Source organism: Coregonus lavaretus (assembly GCF_964263955.1).
Source record: "Coregonus lavaretus genome assembly, contig: HAP1_SCAFFOLD_1070, whole genome shotgun sequence".
NCBI lineage: Eukaryota > Metazoa > Chordata > Actinopteri > Salmoniformes > Salmonidae > Coregonus > Coregonus lavaretus.
The window spans coordinates 150,951-167,700 of NW_028158968.1; the positions used below are offsets into that span (position 1 = coordinate 150,951).

Here is a 16,750-nt window from a genome sequence, read left to right on the forward strand (position 1 = left end):
AAGCCGCATCCAACGTTGTTTTAGAGAATTTGGCAGTACGTCCAGCCGGCCTCACAACGCCAGCCCAGGACCTCCACATCAGGCTTCTTTACCTGAGGTATCGTCTGAGACCAGCCACCTGGACAGCTGATGAAACTGAGGAGTATTTCTGTCTGTAATAAAGCCCTTTTGTGTGGAAAAACTCATTCTGATTGGCTTGGCCTGGCTCCCCAGTGGGTGGGCCTGCCTCCCAAGTGGGTGGACCTATGCCCTCCCAGGCCCACCCATGGCAGCGCCCCTGCCCAGTCATGTGAAATCTATAGATTAGAGCCTAATGAATTCATTTCAATTGACTGATTTCCTTAAATGAACTGTAACTCAGTAAAATGCGTTCAGCGTATATGCCATCTAGTGACCAATATAGGAATAGCACAGGGTAGTGAGAAGAAATCACACAAAATGATACACACAAAGGATATCCAACCTTAGTCACTTTACTTGTTTGAGAAACTCCAACCGTTTGAAATAAATAACTCATCCATTTCAAAGTCCACTACAGTGATTATGGCTGATAGCAGTGTTTCACAACAGGGAAACCACTCCCATTATAAGGCGGACACACAAGTCAGAGCTGAGGCTTGGTACAAATAGGAATTTCACATATTATGCAACTTAACGTTGAGGATGAGCATATTTTTTGTCATTGATCTGATATAGTTGATATATCCATGGTTTGCTAACACAGAGAACGAACTCCAGGCACTGGGCTTAGTGAGTTTGGCACAGGCTGACCAAGACACATGATCAAAGAATAACATTTAGAAGAAGAGTGCACTTGACTACATTACTCTTTCAATTCCTTTCTCTTTTTATCAGTGCAAAATAAAGCAAAATTATTTTTGCCTATCAAAATCTCTACATATGTATTTACATTAACTAGTTGCTGTATGCAAGGCCATTTCAGAAAATACGGTACATGATGAAAATACGTAGCTAAGAAACACATTAAATGCAAAACAATACAAGACAATAGTCATACTTTGAGCAGAACCTGTGCTTCAAAATGTCAGGCACGTGAAGCTGGCTAAGTCCAGTGCAGGAACGTGTTCTGATAAAACGAAAGAAATAGAGAGTTCATTCAGTAAATATAGGGAGATCTTTTAAAGTACCGTCATATTGGTTTAGAAAGGCTGTATTGTACTGTGAACATGACAGCACATATTAGGTCTAATGGGAGGGGGTGAATGAACCCACCACCTCAGACCTTGGTGGATGGTGTAATAATACATGGAGATCCACTCTCATGCTTCTGACATCACATTAAGACTACAGTCACGTTGGCATGTGGTGAACATGTATTAATAACAGATTCATCATTTTCATAACCTCTGGATGTAGGTTACACACTAGTAGGACATGCAGTTTAAACACATTTACTGCTATTGTTCCTTTTCTGTTTTATCTTCTTTATCCCCAAATGTGTCCCCTTGTCAGGACTCTTAGTGTCAAAAACATGTAAATGTAGTGATAGCTTGATATCAATTACCATATTCTTCTTTGCTTTAATAAAATCCAGTATTTATTTTGCATGTCATTTTCCTTCCATTTTTAGAAGTAATCCAGAGTAATTCATTCCATGAAAAATTGGAGGGGGAGTCATAGGTAGCCTTGGTGGAATTTTCCAGAATGGTACATATCTGGGCCAGCTCTTCTCTTGGCTCTGGGCGTCACACCTGCTGTAGCAGCGGGACGGAGACATTGAAGGGTGACAAAGTAGGCGAGCGTGTCCCCTCCTTTAAGAACACCATGTTTCCTTCCCTCCTCTCTCGGTCCACACACAGTAAGACACAACCGTCACAGCTGACTAAAGGCAAAATTAACATCTTCTTCCTCTTCCCTTTTTGTTTTATATTCAGGCATTCTGAGGGCGGCTATGTGTAGCAGGAGAGTGGCAGCGAGGTCCCCAGGGTAAGTCTGAAAGGTGAATGATGCACATCCAAAGATACAGTCTCAACAACCCACCCAAGATGGCCACTGCTATAAAACTGTGGCTTCCTCCATGGCGTTCACCCATCTGGGTAGAAAGAAAAGTGCTGACTGTAATTGTAATACATTATAATAACAATCTGATTGTTGTGTTGACGCTGTTGTCAATGTGAGTCATGCCTATGAGGTGGCTTAATGAGGCCTGTAAGTGGGGCCAGGAGTTTTACCTCACCACGTAAAAGGCTAAAGGCTACAACTAGGGCCCAGAGTTAGTCTTGGTCAGATCATGTGGTGATATATATTTTTTAAAGGTGCAGTGCAGGGCTCACCTCTTAGCAGTGTGATTGTCCTCAGCCTTAAAGGTGTAGTACAGGGTCTTCTTGTGGTACAGCTCAAAGACGTTGGTAGTCTCCTCTCCATCTGGCCTATCAGGCAGCTTCACTGTGAAGCCCAACAGAGGCAAACTCTCAGACGCCACTTTCTCCTGGAGACAGAGAGAGACAAGGAGAGAGAGAGATAGAGAGAGAGAAATAGAGGGAAATGAGGAGGAGAGACAGAGAGAGAGAGAAGGAGGATGAGAGAGAGACAGAGAGAGACACATACAGAGAGAGAGAGAGAGAGAGGGAGAGAGAGAGGAGGAAGAGAGACAGACACAGAGAGAGAAATACACAGTGATCATTGACCTGCATAGTTTTAAGGATGCAGTTTGTGGAGGTTTTGCTGACTAAAAAAGTAGAGAGGGTGAATTAGCTTTACTAGGGAAACTCTATGCTCAGAGTTACAGGGATAGGTGTTTTGGGTAGAGGTGTGTGTGAGGGTTCAGGTTTAAGGGGAGCGTGTGTTCCCCCTCACCTCGCGGGCCTGGTAGGTGTAAAGCACCTTGTCTTTGAGGAGGAACCACAGCCTCTTCCAGTTCCTCTTGCTCCTCTTACTGCGCTGCAGAGTCCCACTCATAGAGCCCTCCTCTGACACACCCACCTAGAGACAACACAGGAACACACAGAGAGATTAGTTAGATACATAACAGTGCAAAGGGAAATGTATACTGTCACTACCTCAGTACAACCAAGTTGCATCAATTGAAGATCAAGCTGAAGAACAAAACGTCTAAGAGCCACTTTTGGAGGAAAATGTATGTTTCCATTAAAATGTAAGTTTAGTTTTTGGACAATAGCTTTTACCATTAAAATAAGATTAGTGTTTTGTGTGTGTGTGTGTGTGTGTGTGTGTGTATGTGTGTGTGTGTGATTACCTGGGTCAGAGAGGCAGTGCCCTTGCGTCTCCACAGGCTGGGAGGGTGAATGTTCTGGAAGACGGCAGAGAGCGGGCGGATGGAGCGGCGGTTAGAACGAGGACTGTCAGTACCACTCGCCCCAGACACATTCCCTCCTATGGAGACAGAGAACACCTGACCTTAACACCTGGACTCACACACATTCAATATGCTCCAGTAGTCAAGAGCGGCATATACAGTACAGTACAATACAATATAGTATAGTACAGTTTAGTACAATACAATACAGTACAAGAAAGGAAAGGAGGAGGAGTTATGCACCTCTCTTCTTGAGCTCACTGTAACAGTGGTCACACACTTTGGCCATGTGGTCCTTCAGGTACTTCAGAGGGTATCTGTTCCTGGAGCAGCTCCGACACACAATCTGAGTACAGCAGGACCAGGACACGTCAGAACACCCAACACACACAGGTCAGGCCTGACTATGGAAAACAGACTCCAGCCACATCATACTGCACAAAACTATGCTTCTAGGTGACAGAGCCATGCATTGTCACCTAGAAGCACATGTGTGTGAGAGAGAGACTCACCCTCCCGCAGGCGTGGCAGTGATGTCTGCGCAGTGTGAGGCTGAAGTCTGAGGTGCAGTTCATACACATCATCACATGGGACACAGGCACCAGAGTAGGAGCCTTCTCCCCCAGGGACAGCCACAGACGTTCTCTGGCCTGGAAGAGAGACAGGACAATATAGCTACGGCTACGGCACTAGACTTCACAGTAATACTCAGTGACTCATACTCAACTTAAAAGAGAAAATACACCCTCTGCAATGTTAATATAAGCTCAGTAAATGTATGAGTATTGGTTTGCTATTGTCATTGAGTGGGGAGCATTGTTATGTTATTGCTAACATTGATTTTATGTATGCTCTGTCTCCCAGTCAAAGTCCTCTTCACCTCTCCAGAGCAGCTGCTGAATGTCGCAGGTCCTCTGGCGTGGTCAGACACTGTCCGACTCAGAGTGTGGAACCAGTCCTCCCTCTCACTACAGGAGCTGCACAGGGACACACAGAGCACAGGTCATTAAGCCCTCTCATCATACTTTTCATATACCTGTTTGACTACACTACTTTTAGGGCTATAAATGGCCCAGAGTGGTCTAGATACATGGTCAGGAAAACAACACTGACACTACTTATAAAAGGTCCAAAAAGCCTGGCACGAGAAGCTTTACTATACCTCATTCACTGTTGAAACAGCGCAATTGGTAACCATGGGAACTATGAACTACGATCATTATACCGACCATGCCACCCAAGGTGTGTTAGTGTGACCCACCTGGCTGCCAAGGTGATGGAGATGTCTGCTCCCTCGATCCTCAGAGCATTCTGCACATTCTCTATGACGGGTTTACTGACCTGGAACATCAATCATCAATAGCACATTACACAGACCCATCAGGAAAGTGAGAGAGAGGACAGATAGGTTTGAGAAGGGGAAAGAGAGAACGAGAGGATGGAGAAAGGGAGAGAGAGGAAAAGAATGAGAGATATAAAAGTGAGGGAGTAAGATAGAGATAAAGACACAGTTATAGAGAGGACAAGGGAGAGGGAGGGGGGATGGAGAAGGGAGGGGGGGGGGTGAGTGATATAGACAAAGAGAAGAGAGAAATTTGGTAAATGGTGATGAAAAAAAAACAGGAGAGGGAGGACTCTGACCTTCATCCCAGTGAGTGGGAGGCTGTTCTTCAGTCTGTATTTCCCATCCTGCTGAGGGTAGGTGTACAGCAGCACATCATTCATCTGTTAAGACACAATCACACTCAGAATTCACTAACAAACCTCAGAATCACACATACTTTCATTCTGTATCCTCAGAACCAATGAACAAGATAATACTGTATACAAACATTTCACTGATTCAGCTGTCGGATAGAACAAGTGCATGGAGAAATGAAACAATGTGAAATGCATACATATACTTATTCTCAGTACTCTCCAATCCAAGTAGCATGCTACTTAGTGTTATATATCTTGATGCCTAGTCAGTTCACCTCTGCCGACATGTACATACTGTATCTACCTCTATTACCACATATCCTTGCACATTGATATGGTTATGGTACTCCTTGTATATAGCTTCATTCTTGTGTGTTTTAATTTTGTCTTATTTAACTCTGCATCATTGGGAAAGGGCTCGTAAGTAAGCTTTTTACTGTAAGGTAAATGCGCATGTGACAAATAAAATTTGATTTGATAAAAAATACATTTGACATTATTCCTGCATGCTAAATGACCACATGGTGGTGCCCTAAACGAAGAGGAAACTATCAGTTCCTCAAGGAGGAGTTGGGCTGTTTTGGTGATCATAATTTCATCAGATTTGACAGTTAAATGTGTCTCAATGTCACAAATCAAGATTTCTCCCTGTTTTTCTGACTGCATGACTTGACCAGGAAAAACTCTGGGCCCTACTCATCATTCCACTGGGGCCCTAAACATACCGTAACTCCACCTCCTGGAGAGAGTGAGAGAAAAAAACTAAATGGATTATAGTTGTGTGTGATCATGAGTGGACTGACTGCATATAGCCTCAGTGTTTTATTCTTAAATGTTAAAGTGATTTCCTACAAGCCGTTCCTATAGCTTTTCGAATAATATTTTAAATTACGTTTTATCCGGTTGGATAATATTTCCAAAATATGATTAAGTGACTCGTCTTAGTGCAAATCCCTGTAGTTGGACAACAGTGACCTAGAAAACCTTAAAGTTGAATTCTGGGTAGATGTAAACAAAGGTCATTGGTCGTTCAAGAATAGGCCAATGGGATTATCTTTTCATTTTCAGATAACAGATTTGTCTTTCTTTAACTCTTTTGTCGATCTTCGTTCACCATCACTGAGAGGGCTGAACATTTCAAAAATAAGGAAGTCCCCTTTAATTCTGTAATTTTCCATCATATTAACCCATTCCTTGTTTTATGCTCTTTCTCTTCCTCTTCTGCCTACATCCCTCTCTCTCACTTTGAGATGGCAGAGTGTGTCAGAGTGTTCTGTTGGCATAGTTACAGAGGGGGCTTTCACTGCCAGGCCGCTAAAGAATGGCCTGTCTGAAGTCGTTACTCTGTCTAGACTTATGGCTTTATAAATTACACCCCCCTCCTCCTCCTCTCCCTCTCCCTCCTCAGACATGTCACCCCTACCACCATATCCTGAGTGTGTTTGTGGGGTTGCTAAAGACGGGTATGTTCTTTTTTTTAAAAGATGACAGAATCTAGGTGGGGGAGGTTGGTTTAATTTTAGAAATTAGTAATGAAACAATTTTAGATTAACATGGCATGGTAAAACAATAGTAGGACATCCAGGTGAATATCTACTGATCTACATACAAAATATCTCTCTAAATACAGTTATGATTGGACAAACTAACATGAGGTTTAAACAGAGTTTTCACCAGGTCTAGTGTGTGTGGCTGTATTCAACAGAGAGAACCAGGTCTAGTGTGTGTGGCTGTATTCAACAGAGAGAGAACCAGGTCTAGTGTGTGTGGCTGTATTCAACAGAGAGAGTACCAGGTGTAGTGTCTGTGGCTGTATTCAACAGAAAGGGAACCAGGTCTAGTGTGTGTGACGGTATTCAACAGAGAGAGAACCAGGTCTAGTGTGTGTGGCTGTATTCAACAGAGAGAGTACCAGGTGTAGTGTCTGTGGCTGTATTCAACAGAGAGAGAACCAGGTCTAGTGTGTGTGGCTGTATTCAACAGAGAGAGAACCAGGTCTAGTGTGTGTGGCTGTATTCAACAGAAAGGGTACCAGGTCTAGTGTCTGTGGCTGTATTCAACAGAGAGAGAACCAGGTCTAGTGTCTGTGGCTGTATTCAACAGAAAGGGAACCGCCGCGGGGCCGGACAGTATTCCAGGGCACGTTCTCAGAGCATGCGCAGAACAGCTGGCAGGCATATTCACGGTCATTTCCAACCTCTCCTTCTCCCAGTCTGTAATCCTCACAATGACTACCGCCCTGTAGCACTCACATCTGTAATCATGAAGTGCTTTGAAAGGCTGGTTATGGCACACATCAACTCCATCATCCCAGACACCCTAGACGCACTCCAATTTGCATACCGCCCCAACAGATCCATAGACGACGCAATCTCAATTGCACTCCACACTGCCCTCACCCACCTAGATAAGAGGAATACCTATGTGAGAATGCTGTTCATTGACTACAGCTCAGTGTTCAACACCATAGTCCCCTCCAAGCTCATCACCAAGCTTGGGACCCTGGGACTGAACACCTCCCTCTGCAACTGGATATTGGACTTCCTGATGGGCCGACCCCAGGTGGTGAGGGTAGGCAACATCACCTCTGCCACGCTGACCCTCAACACGGGAGCCCCACAGGGGTATGTGCTTAGTACCCTCCTATACTCCCTGATCACCCACAACTGCGTGGCCACGCATGACTCCAACACCATCATCAAGTTTGCTGATGACCCGACAGTGGTAGGCCTGATCACCGGCGACACCAGTAAGACCAAGGAGCTGATCGTGGACTACAGGAAACGGGGGGTCGAGGACGCCCCCATCCACATCGACGGGGCTGCAGTGGAGCGGGTCGAGAGCTTCAAGTTCCTCGGTGTCCAAATCACTAAGGACTTCAAATGGTCCACACACACGCACACAGTCGTGAAGAAGGCACGACAGCGCCTCTTCCCCCCCTTAGGAGGTTGAAAAGATTTGACATGGGCCATCAAATCCTCAAAAGGTTCTACAGCTGCACCATTGAGAGCATCTTGACTGGCTGCATCACTGCTTGGTATGGCAACTGCACCGCCCTCGATCGCATGGTGCTACAGAGAGTGGTACGGACAGCCCAGTACATCACTGGGGCCGAGCTCCCTGCCATCCAGTACCTCTATATCAGGCGGCCCGTAAAATTGGCCCAACATTTTTTTTCAAGACTCCAGCCACACAAGCCATAGACTGTTCTCTCTGCTTCTGCACGGTAAGTGGTACCGGAGCAACGAGTCTGACACCAACAGGCTCCTGAACAGCTTCTATCCCCAAGCCATAAGACTGCTAAATAGCTAACAAAATGGCTATACGGGCTATCTGCATTGACCCTTCTATTTTATTTGTATTTTTGGACTGACTCTATGCACACTTACAGGACTCTACACACACTCACACTGACACTCCAACACACTCCAACATAGACACACAAACACACACACACACACACACACACACACACTTCATTTGCTCACACATAGGGCTGTGGCGGTCATGACATTTCATCAGCCGGTGATTGTCAAGCAAATAACTGTTGGTCTAATTGACCATTAATTAACATAAACACATTTAGCATCTCCTGGCTTCCACACATACTGTAGCCTACAAGCCACTGATGCAGACCTTTGGAACATCTACATTTAAGAAAGTCTAATAAATCCATGTAATATAGCCTAAACCATCACAATAAATCCATTATTTATTTAGACAGGTGTAAAGAAACATGATATGAAGAAAATGTAGTCTATTTCAGAAGAACAGAGTAGCATACTCTGAGTTGTCCATTTCTTAGGTCCTGATCTGGCTATGCCATATGGCTGTGGGCTACCCTAGTTTATTTAGCAGAAAAGATTTGCTTAGAATTCCTTGCCATTATTTTATATTATTTTATAGTATGAAGAATACAATTGAACAAAGCTGAATAATATAGAAAGGATATTTTCTCCAAACGATTTGAGTGAGTGCGCACATGCGGCTATTTTGTGTTGAGCGGTTAATAAAGAAATAGGTACTCCTATATGCTTAATTTAGAGTTATTAATAACCAGGTCTAGTGTGTGTGGCTGTATTCAACAGAGAGAGAACCAGGTCTAGTGTGTGTGGCTGTATTCAACAGAGAGAGAACCAGGTCTAGTGTGTGTGGCTGTATTCAACAGAGATAGAACCAGGTCTAGTGTGTGTGGCTGTATTCAACAGAGAGAGAACCAGGTCTAGTGTGTGTGGCTGTATTCAACAGAGAGAGAACCAGGTCTAGTGTGTGTGGCTGTATTCAACAGAGAGAGAACCAGGTCTAGTGTGTGTGGCTGTATTCAACAGAAAGGGTACCAGGTCTAGTGTCTGTGGCTGTATTCAACAGAGAGAGAACCAGGTCTAGTGTCTGTGGCTGTATTCAACAGAAAGGGAACCAGGTCTAGTGTGTGTGGCTGTATTCAACAGAAAGGGAACCAGGTCTAGTGTGTGTGGCTGTATTCAACAGAGAGAGAACCAGGTCTAGTGTGTGTGGCTGTATTCAACAGAAAGGGAACCAGGTCTAGTGTGTGTGGCTGTATTCAACAGAGAGAGAACCAGGTCTAGTGTGTGTGGCTGTATTCAACAGAAAAGGAACCAGGTCTAGTGTGTGTGACTGTATTCAACAGAAAGGGAACCAGGTCTAGTGTGTGTGGCTGTATTCAACAGAGAGAGAACCAGGTCTAGTGTGTGTGGCTGTATTCAACAGAGAGAGAACCAGGTCTAGTGTGTGTGGCTGTATTCAACAGAAAAGGAACCAGGTCTAGTGTGTGTGACTGTATTCAACAGAAAGGGAACCAGGTCTAGTGTGTGTGGCTGTATTCAACAGAGAGAACCAGGTCTAGTGTGTGTGGCTGTATTCAACAGAGAGAGAACCAGGTCTAGTGTGTGTGGCTGTATTCAACAGAAAAGGAACCAGGTCTAGTGTGTGTGACTGTATTCAACAGAGAGAACCAGGTCTAGTGTGTGTGGCTGTATTCAACAGAGAGAGAACCAGGTCTAGTGTGTGTGGCTGTATTCAACAGAAAGGGTACCAGGTCTAGTGTCTGTGGCTGTATTCAACAGAGAGAGAACCAGGTCTAGTGTCTGTGGCTGTATTCAACAGAAAGGGAACCAGGTCTAGTGTGTGTGGCTGTATTCAACAGAAAGGGAACCAGGTCTAGTGTGTGTGGCTGTATTCAACAGAGAGAGAACCAGGTCTAGTGTGTGTGGCTGTATTCAACAGAGAGAGAACCAGGTCTAGTGTGTGTGGCTGTATTCAACAGAAAGGGAACCAGGTCTAGTGTCTGTGGCTGTATTCAACAGAGAGAGAACCAGGTCTAGTGTGTGTGGCTGTATTCAACAGAAAAGGAACCAGGTCTAGTGTGTGTGACTGTATTCAACAGAAAGGGAACCAGGTCTAGTGTGTGTGGCTGTATTCAACAGAGAGAACCAGGTCTAGTGTGTGTGGCTGTATTCAACAGAGGGAGAACCAGGTGTAGTGTGTGTGGCTGTATTCAACAGAGAGAGAACCAGGTGTAGTGTGTGGGGGGGTGTATGAGGAGCGTTCCTGACCTTCCCCGTTCAGTCAGTAAAGAGCAGCTCAGGAAGCTGCCATTCAGAAACATCCTGCCAGGAAACCCTGCTCTCAATAGCAGGGTCTGGGAGGGCCATAGATATAGCCATAGAACAGACCTGCTGCTTCTCCTTTTCAAATTACATTTACATGTAATTTACATTGCAGCAAGAGAACAAGGAATGTGGGCTTTCCTTCTCCTTCTCCTTCTCTTTCTCCTTCTCCTTCTCCTTCTCCTTCTCCTTCTCCATGGCCGACGTGAGTAAGACATTTAAGCATGTTAACCCCCGCAAGGCTGCCGGCCCAGAGGGCATCCCAAGCTGCGTCCTCAGAGCATGCGCAGACCAGCTGGCTGGTGTGTTTACGGACATATTCAATCTCTCCCTATCCCAGTCTGCTGTCCCCACATGCTTCAAGATGGCCACCATTGTTCCTGTACCCAAGAAAAGCAAAGGTAACTGAACTAAATGACTATCGCCCCGTAGCACTCACCTCTGTCATCATGAAGTGCTTTGAGAGACTTGTCAAGGATCATATCACCTCTACCTTACCTGTCACCCTAGACCCACTTCAATTTGCTTACCGCCCCAATAGATCCATAGACGATGCAATCGCCATCACACTGCACACTGCCCTATCCCATCTGGACAAGAGGAATACGTATGTAAGAATGCTGTTAATTGACTATAGCTCAGCATTCAACACCATAGTACCCTCCAAGCTCATCATTAAGCTTGAGGCCCTGGGTCTGAACCCCGCCCTGTGCAACTGGGTCCTGGACTTCCTGGCGGGCCGCCCCCAGGTGGTGAAGGTAGGAAACAACATCTCCACTTCGCTGATCCTCAACACTGGGGCCCCTCAAGGGTGTGTGCTCAGCCCCCTCCTGTACTCCCTTGTTCACCCATGACTGCGTGGCCAAGCACGCCACCAACTCAATCATCAAGTTTGCAGACGACACAACAGTAGTAGGCTTGATTACCAAGAATGACGAGACAGCCTACAGGGAGGAGGTGAGGGCTCTGGGAGTGTGGTGCCAGGAAAATAACCTCTCACTCAACGTCAACAAAACAAAGGAGATGATCGTGGACTTCAGGAAACAGCAGAGGGTGCACCCCCTATCCACATCGACGGGACCGCAGTGGAGAAGGTGGAAAGCTTCAAGTTCCTTGGCGTACACATCACTGACAAACTGAAATGGTCCACCCACACAGACAGTGTGGTGAAGAAGGTGCAACAGAGCCTCTTCAACCTCAGGAGGCTGAAGAAATTTGTCTTGACACCTAAAACCCTCACAAACTTTTACAGATGCACAATTGAGAGCATCCTGTCAGGCTGTATCACCACCTGGTACGGCAACTGCACCGCCCGCAACCGCAGGGCTCTCCAGAGGGTGGTGCGGTCTGCCGAACGCATTACCGGGGGCAAACTACCCACCCTCCAGGACACCTACAGCACCCGATGTCACAGGAAGGCCAAAAAGATCATCAAGGACATCAACCACCCGAGCCACTGCCTGTTCACCCCTCTATCATCCAGAAGGCAAGGTCAGTACAGGTGCATCAAAGCTGGGACCGAGAGACTGAAAAACAGCTTTTATCTCAACGCCATCAGACTGTTAAATAGCCATCACTAGCACATTAGAGGCTGCTGCTGCCTATTGAAATCACTGGCCACTTTAAGAAATGGAACACTAGTCACTTTAATACTGTTTAAATATCTTGCATTACTCATCTCATACGTATATACTGTATTCTATAATATTCTACTGTATCTTAGTCCATGCCGCTCTGTCATTGCTCATCCATATATTTATATATTCTTAATTCCATTCCTTACTTAGATTTGTGTGTATTGGGTACATGTTGTGAAATTGTTAGATATTACTTGTTAGATATTACTGCACTGTCGGAGCTAGAGGCACAAGCATTTCGCTACAGCCGCAATAACATCTGCTAAACACGTGTATGTGACAAATACAATTTGATTTGATTTGATTTGAAGATGATGCATAGTTGTGTAGTCATAATGACAAGCCCGGTGACCATGTTCAAATTTGAGAAAATTGTGAATGCTTTTTTTTATTTTTAGCCATTGCTTGTTCTGTCCGTTATCTATAGGTTTGTGGCGGTGAGTGTCCTACCCTCCCTCCAAACAGGAAGTGACATTTACCAGAAACAGGTGGCGTGGCTGTCTGCACTTCCTGCTGACCTTCATCAGAGTACCCTCCTTCACAAACACCTGAGAACAAAACACACACACACACACACACACACACAGGGTCAGACATAAAGTAGATTAAATGGCAATTGAGGACAGCGTGCCACATATGAGAAGCAAGAGAGTTGGAGAGAGGGCTTTAAAGGGTCCTTTAAGAGTGTGTGTGCCCGCTCTTCTCCACTCCACCCAGACACAGAGAGAGGACCAGGGGATTCCCAGCTGACTGGTTATATAAAGGGCGACACAGGCGGGATGGAGAGGTGGAGGGGGGAGGGGGGAGAGGGTGTACCCTTGCCCGGGGCACTGGGCAGAAACAATGGTGTTATCAGGCAGGCAGGCAGGACGGCGCTTACCCTGCCAGGCTGGAGCAGATCCCTCTGGCCTCCAACACTGTACTCTATGTTGACAAGATGTAGCAGGTTCTCCTGAGAGAGAGAGAGAGAGAGAGGGGGGAGACATGCCATGTTGAGAAATTACAATGGCTACCAAATAAACGGTTGTGCATCCCACAACAACACTGCGTGTGTGCACTCTGCCTCTCTTACAAGCACTCACACACACACACACACACACACACACACAACAAACACACAAAGGCAGGCACACACTATGTTGGAAAACACTCGTCTTCACTCTTGAAACTCACCCCATGTTTCAAACTGTCATTGGCTTGATCTGCAATGTCTGACACTACCACCAGAGCAGCTGAGAGCAAGGAGACAGTGACATGAGAGAAGTAAAGAGTTGTCGTTAAAGCAAAATAAAAAACATCAGACACACAGAGAACCAGAGTTCACCAGAGACTATTCTCATCCTTCATGAGGTGTTCATTCCAGCCTTGTCCCCCATATACACACAGAGAGATAACATCCCCTACAATTTTCCTCCTCTCTCTCTCTTTCTCTCTCTCTCTCTCTCGCTCTCTCTCTCTCTCCTTCTCTCTCTCCATCTCTCTCTCCATCTCTCTCTCTCTCTCTCTCTCTCTCTCTCTCTCTCTCTCTCTCTCTCTCTCTCTCTCTCTCTCTTTCTCTCTCTCTCAATTCAATTCAATTCAATTTAAGGGCTTTATTGGCATGGGAAACGTATGTTAACATTGCCAAAGCAAGTGAAGTAGATAGTAAACAAAAGTGAAATAAATAATAAATATTAACAGTAAACATTACACTCAGAAGTTCCAAAAGAATAAAGACATTTCAAATGTCACATTATGTGTATATATACAGTGTTGTAACAATGTGCAAATAGTTAAAGTACAAATGGGAAAATAAATAAACATAAATATGGGTTGTATTTACAATGGTGTTTGTTCTTCACTGGTTGCCCTTTTCTTGTGGCAACAGGTCACAAATCTTGCAGCTGTGATGGCACACTGTGGTTTTTCACCCAGTAGATAAGGGAGTTTATCAAAATTGTTTTTGCTCAGTTTCCACCTCATTTTGTGGGCAGTGTGCACATAGCCTGTCTTCTCTTGAGAGCCAGGTCTGCCTACGGTGGCCTTTCTCAATAGCAAGGCTATGGTCACTGAGTCTGTACATAGTCAAAGCTTTCCTTAAGTTTGGGTCAGTCACAGTGGTCAGGTATTCTGCCACTGTGTACTCTCTGTTTAGGGCCAAATAGCATTCTAGTTCACTCACTCACTCACTCACTCACTCACTCACTCACTCACTCACTCACTCACTCACTCACTCACTCACTCACTCACTCACTCACTCACTCACTCACTCACTCACTCACTCACTCACTCACTCACTCACTCACTCACTCACTCACTCACTCACTCACTCACTCACTCACTCACTCACTCACTCACTCACTCACTCACTCACCATCTGGGCTGGAAGTGGCTTCCCTAGTGATTTACCCACAAACACACAGAAAAACCGAGACAGAATGGGTCCCTAGTCAACTACTCAGAATGTCAAATACATTCCTTATAAACACATACAAACATAACTGACATGGCCCTCTGGTGAATAACACAATACAGAGCAAATAGGTACTAGTGCTTATAGCAGAGCTCTACTGTACCCAGTGTGTCTTCATATTCTTTGGAGTCTGGGGAGAGGTTGTTGAGGTAATCTGGAGGAGGAGGAAAACAAACAGCAGCAACTGAGAAAAGACTCAAAGTGAAAGACACATGACCATTGATTGAACCACGGTAAGATCAGACATAATGTCTGATGTATAAATGTGTAAGTCTTGACATACTATTACACACCCACACCCACCCACACCCACATTTTAGTCATTTAGCAGACGCTCTTATCCAGAGCGACTTACAGTTAGCACATACATTATTTTATCGAACCCACAACCCTGGCGTTGCAAACGCCATGCTCTACCAACTGAGCTACATCCCCTGCCGGCCATTCCCTCCCCTACCCTGGACGACGCTGGGCCAATTGTGCGCCGCCCCATGGGTCTCCCGGTCGCGGCCGGCTACGACAGAGCCTGGATTCGAACCAGGATCTCTAGTGGCACAGCTAGCACTGCGATGCAGTGCCTTAGACCACTGCGCCACTCGGGAGACACTCACGCACACACACACACACACACACACACACACAAACACCCATGCACGCACGCACACACCCACCCACCCACTCACACACACACACACACACACACACAAACACTTACCAGTGAGGAGCAAGCGGTATTGAGCCACCCGTACGATGACCTGCAGAAGCTGGTGTTTGAGAGAGACATTGTCCCCTGCTGGACTCTGCTGCTGGGAAAGACAGACAGACACACTCAGTAATGGGCCTCACTTCACTCACATTACTGATAACCTACACATCACACAAAACTCTTTCCTATGTCCATATCATCCCGAAATGTCTTCACTGCTACACTAAGAGAAACATTGACCAAATTATGAGCTTTTGCACTGACAGACAAAGTATAGAGACAGAGAAAAGAAAGAAAAACAGAGAAAAGAGAGGGTGGGAGGAGATATTTCAGCAGAATCCAAAGCCACTTAAGTGGCGAGCCAGGACCAATAACTCAACAGAGTGCTCAACAGAGTGCTCAAGAGTGCTTGTCAAATCAAATCAAATCAAATCAAATTTTATTGGTCACATGCGCCGAATACAACAGGTGCAGACATTACAGTGAAATGCTTACTTACAGCCCTTAACCAACAGTGCATTTATTTTAAACAAAAAAAGTAAGAATAAAACAACAACAAAAAAAGTGTTGAGAAAAAAAGAGCAGAAGTAAAATAAAGTGACAGTAGGGAGGCTATATATACAGTAAAATAAAGTGACAGTAGGGAGGCTATATATACAGGGGGGTACCGTTGCAGAGTCAATGTGCGGGGGCACCGGCTAGTTGAGGTAGTTGAGGTAATATGTACATGTGGGTAGAGTTAAAGTGACTATGCATAAATACTTAACAGAGTAGCAGCAGCGTAAAAAGGATGGGGTGGGGGGGCAGTGCAAATAGTCCGGGTAGCCATGATTAGCTGTTCAGGAGTCTTATGGCTTGGGGGTAGAAGCTGTTGAGAAGTCTTTTGGACCTAGACTTGGCACTCCGGTACCGCTTGCCGTGCGGTAGCAGAGAGAACAGTCTATGACTAGGGTGGCTGGAGTCTTTGACAATTTTGAGGGCCTTCCTCTGACACCGCCTGGTATAGAGGTCCTGAATGGCAGGGAGCTTTGCCCCAGTGATGTACTGGGCCGTACGCACTACCCTCTGTAGTGCCTTGCGGTCAGAGGCCAAGCAGTTGCCATACCAGGCGGTGATGCAACCAGTCAGGATGCTCTCGATGGTGCAGCTGTAGAATTTTTTGAGGATCTGAGGACCCATGCCAAATCTTTTTAGTCTCCTGAGGGGGAATAGGCTTTGTCGTCGTTCAGCGTTCAGCGTTCACAGTCCCCTGCAGAAACATCCCTGTACACTTGTACTCTTACACACACAAACAAGCATGTACACACACACACAAACACACAAAAACACGCACACACTATTTCATACTAC

The 16,750-nt window shown here is 45.5% G+C and overlaps 1 protein-coding gene across 1 annotated transcript; it reads right to left on the bottom strand.

The window, feature by feature from the left end:
* Positions 1 to 457: 457 nt before the first annotated feature.
* On the bottom strand, positions 458 to 15,500 carry LOC311123425 (FYVE, RhoGEF and PH domain-containing protein 5-like; the record flags this gene model as incomplete). The annotated part of the gene is made up of 14 exons (XM_084197692.1): positions 458 to 2,053; positions 2,295 to 2,449; positions 2,818 to 2,943; positions 3,218 to 3,354; positions 3,521 to 3,623; positions 3,790 to 3,927; positions 4,158 to 4,254; positions 4,539 to 4,618; positions 4,919 to 5,002; positions 12,722 to 12,790; positions 13,123 to 13,194; positions 13,416 to 13,474; positions 14,798 to 14,848; positions 15,410 to 15,500. Coding segments are annotated over 14 exons (1,299 nt in total), but the record flags the coding sequence as incomplete, so codon positions are not given.
* Positions 15,501 to 16,750: the final 1,250 nt, after the last annotated feature.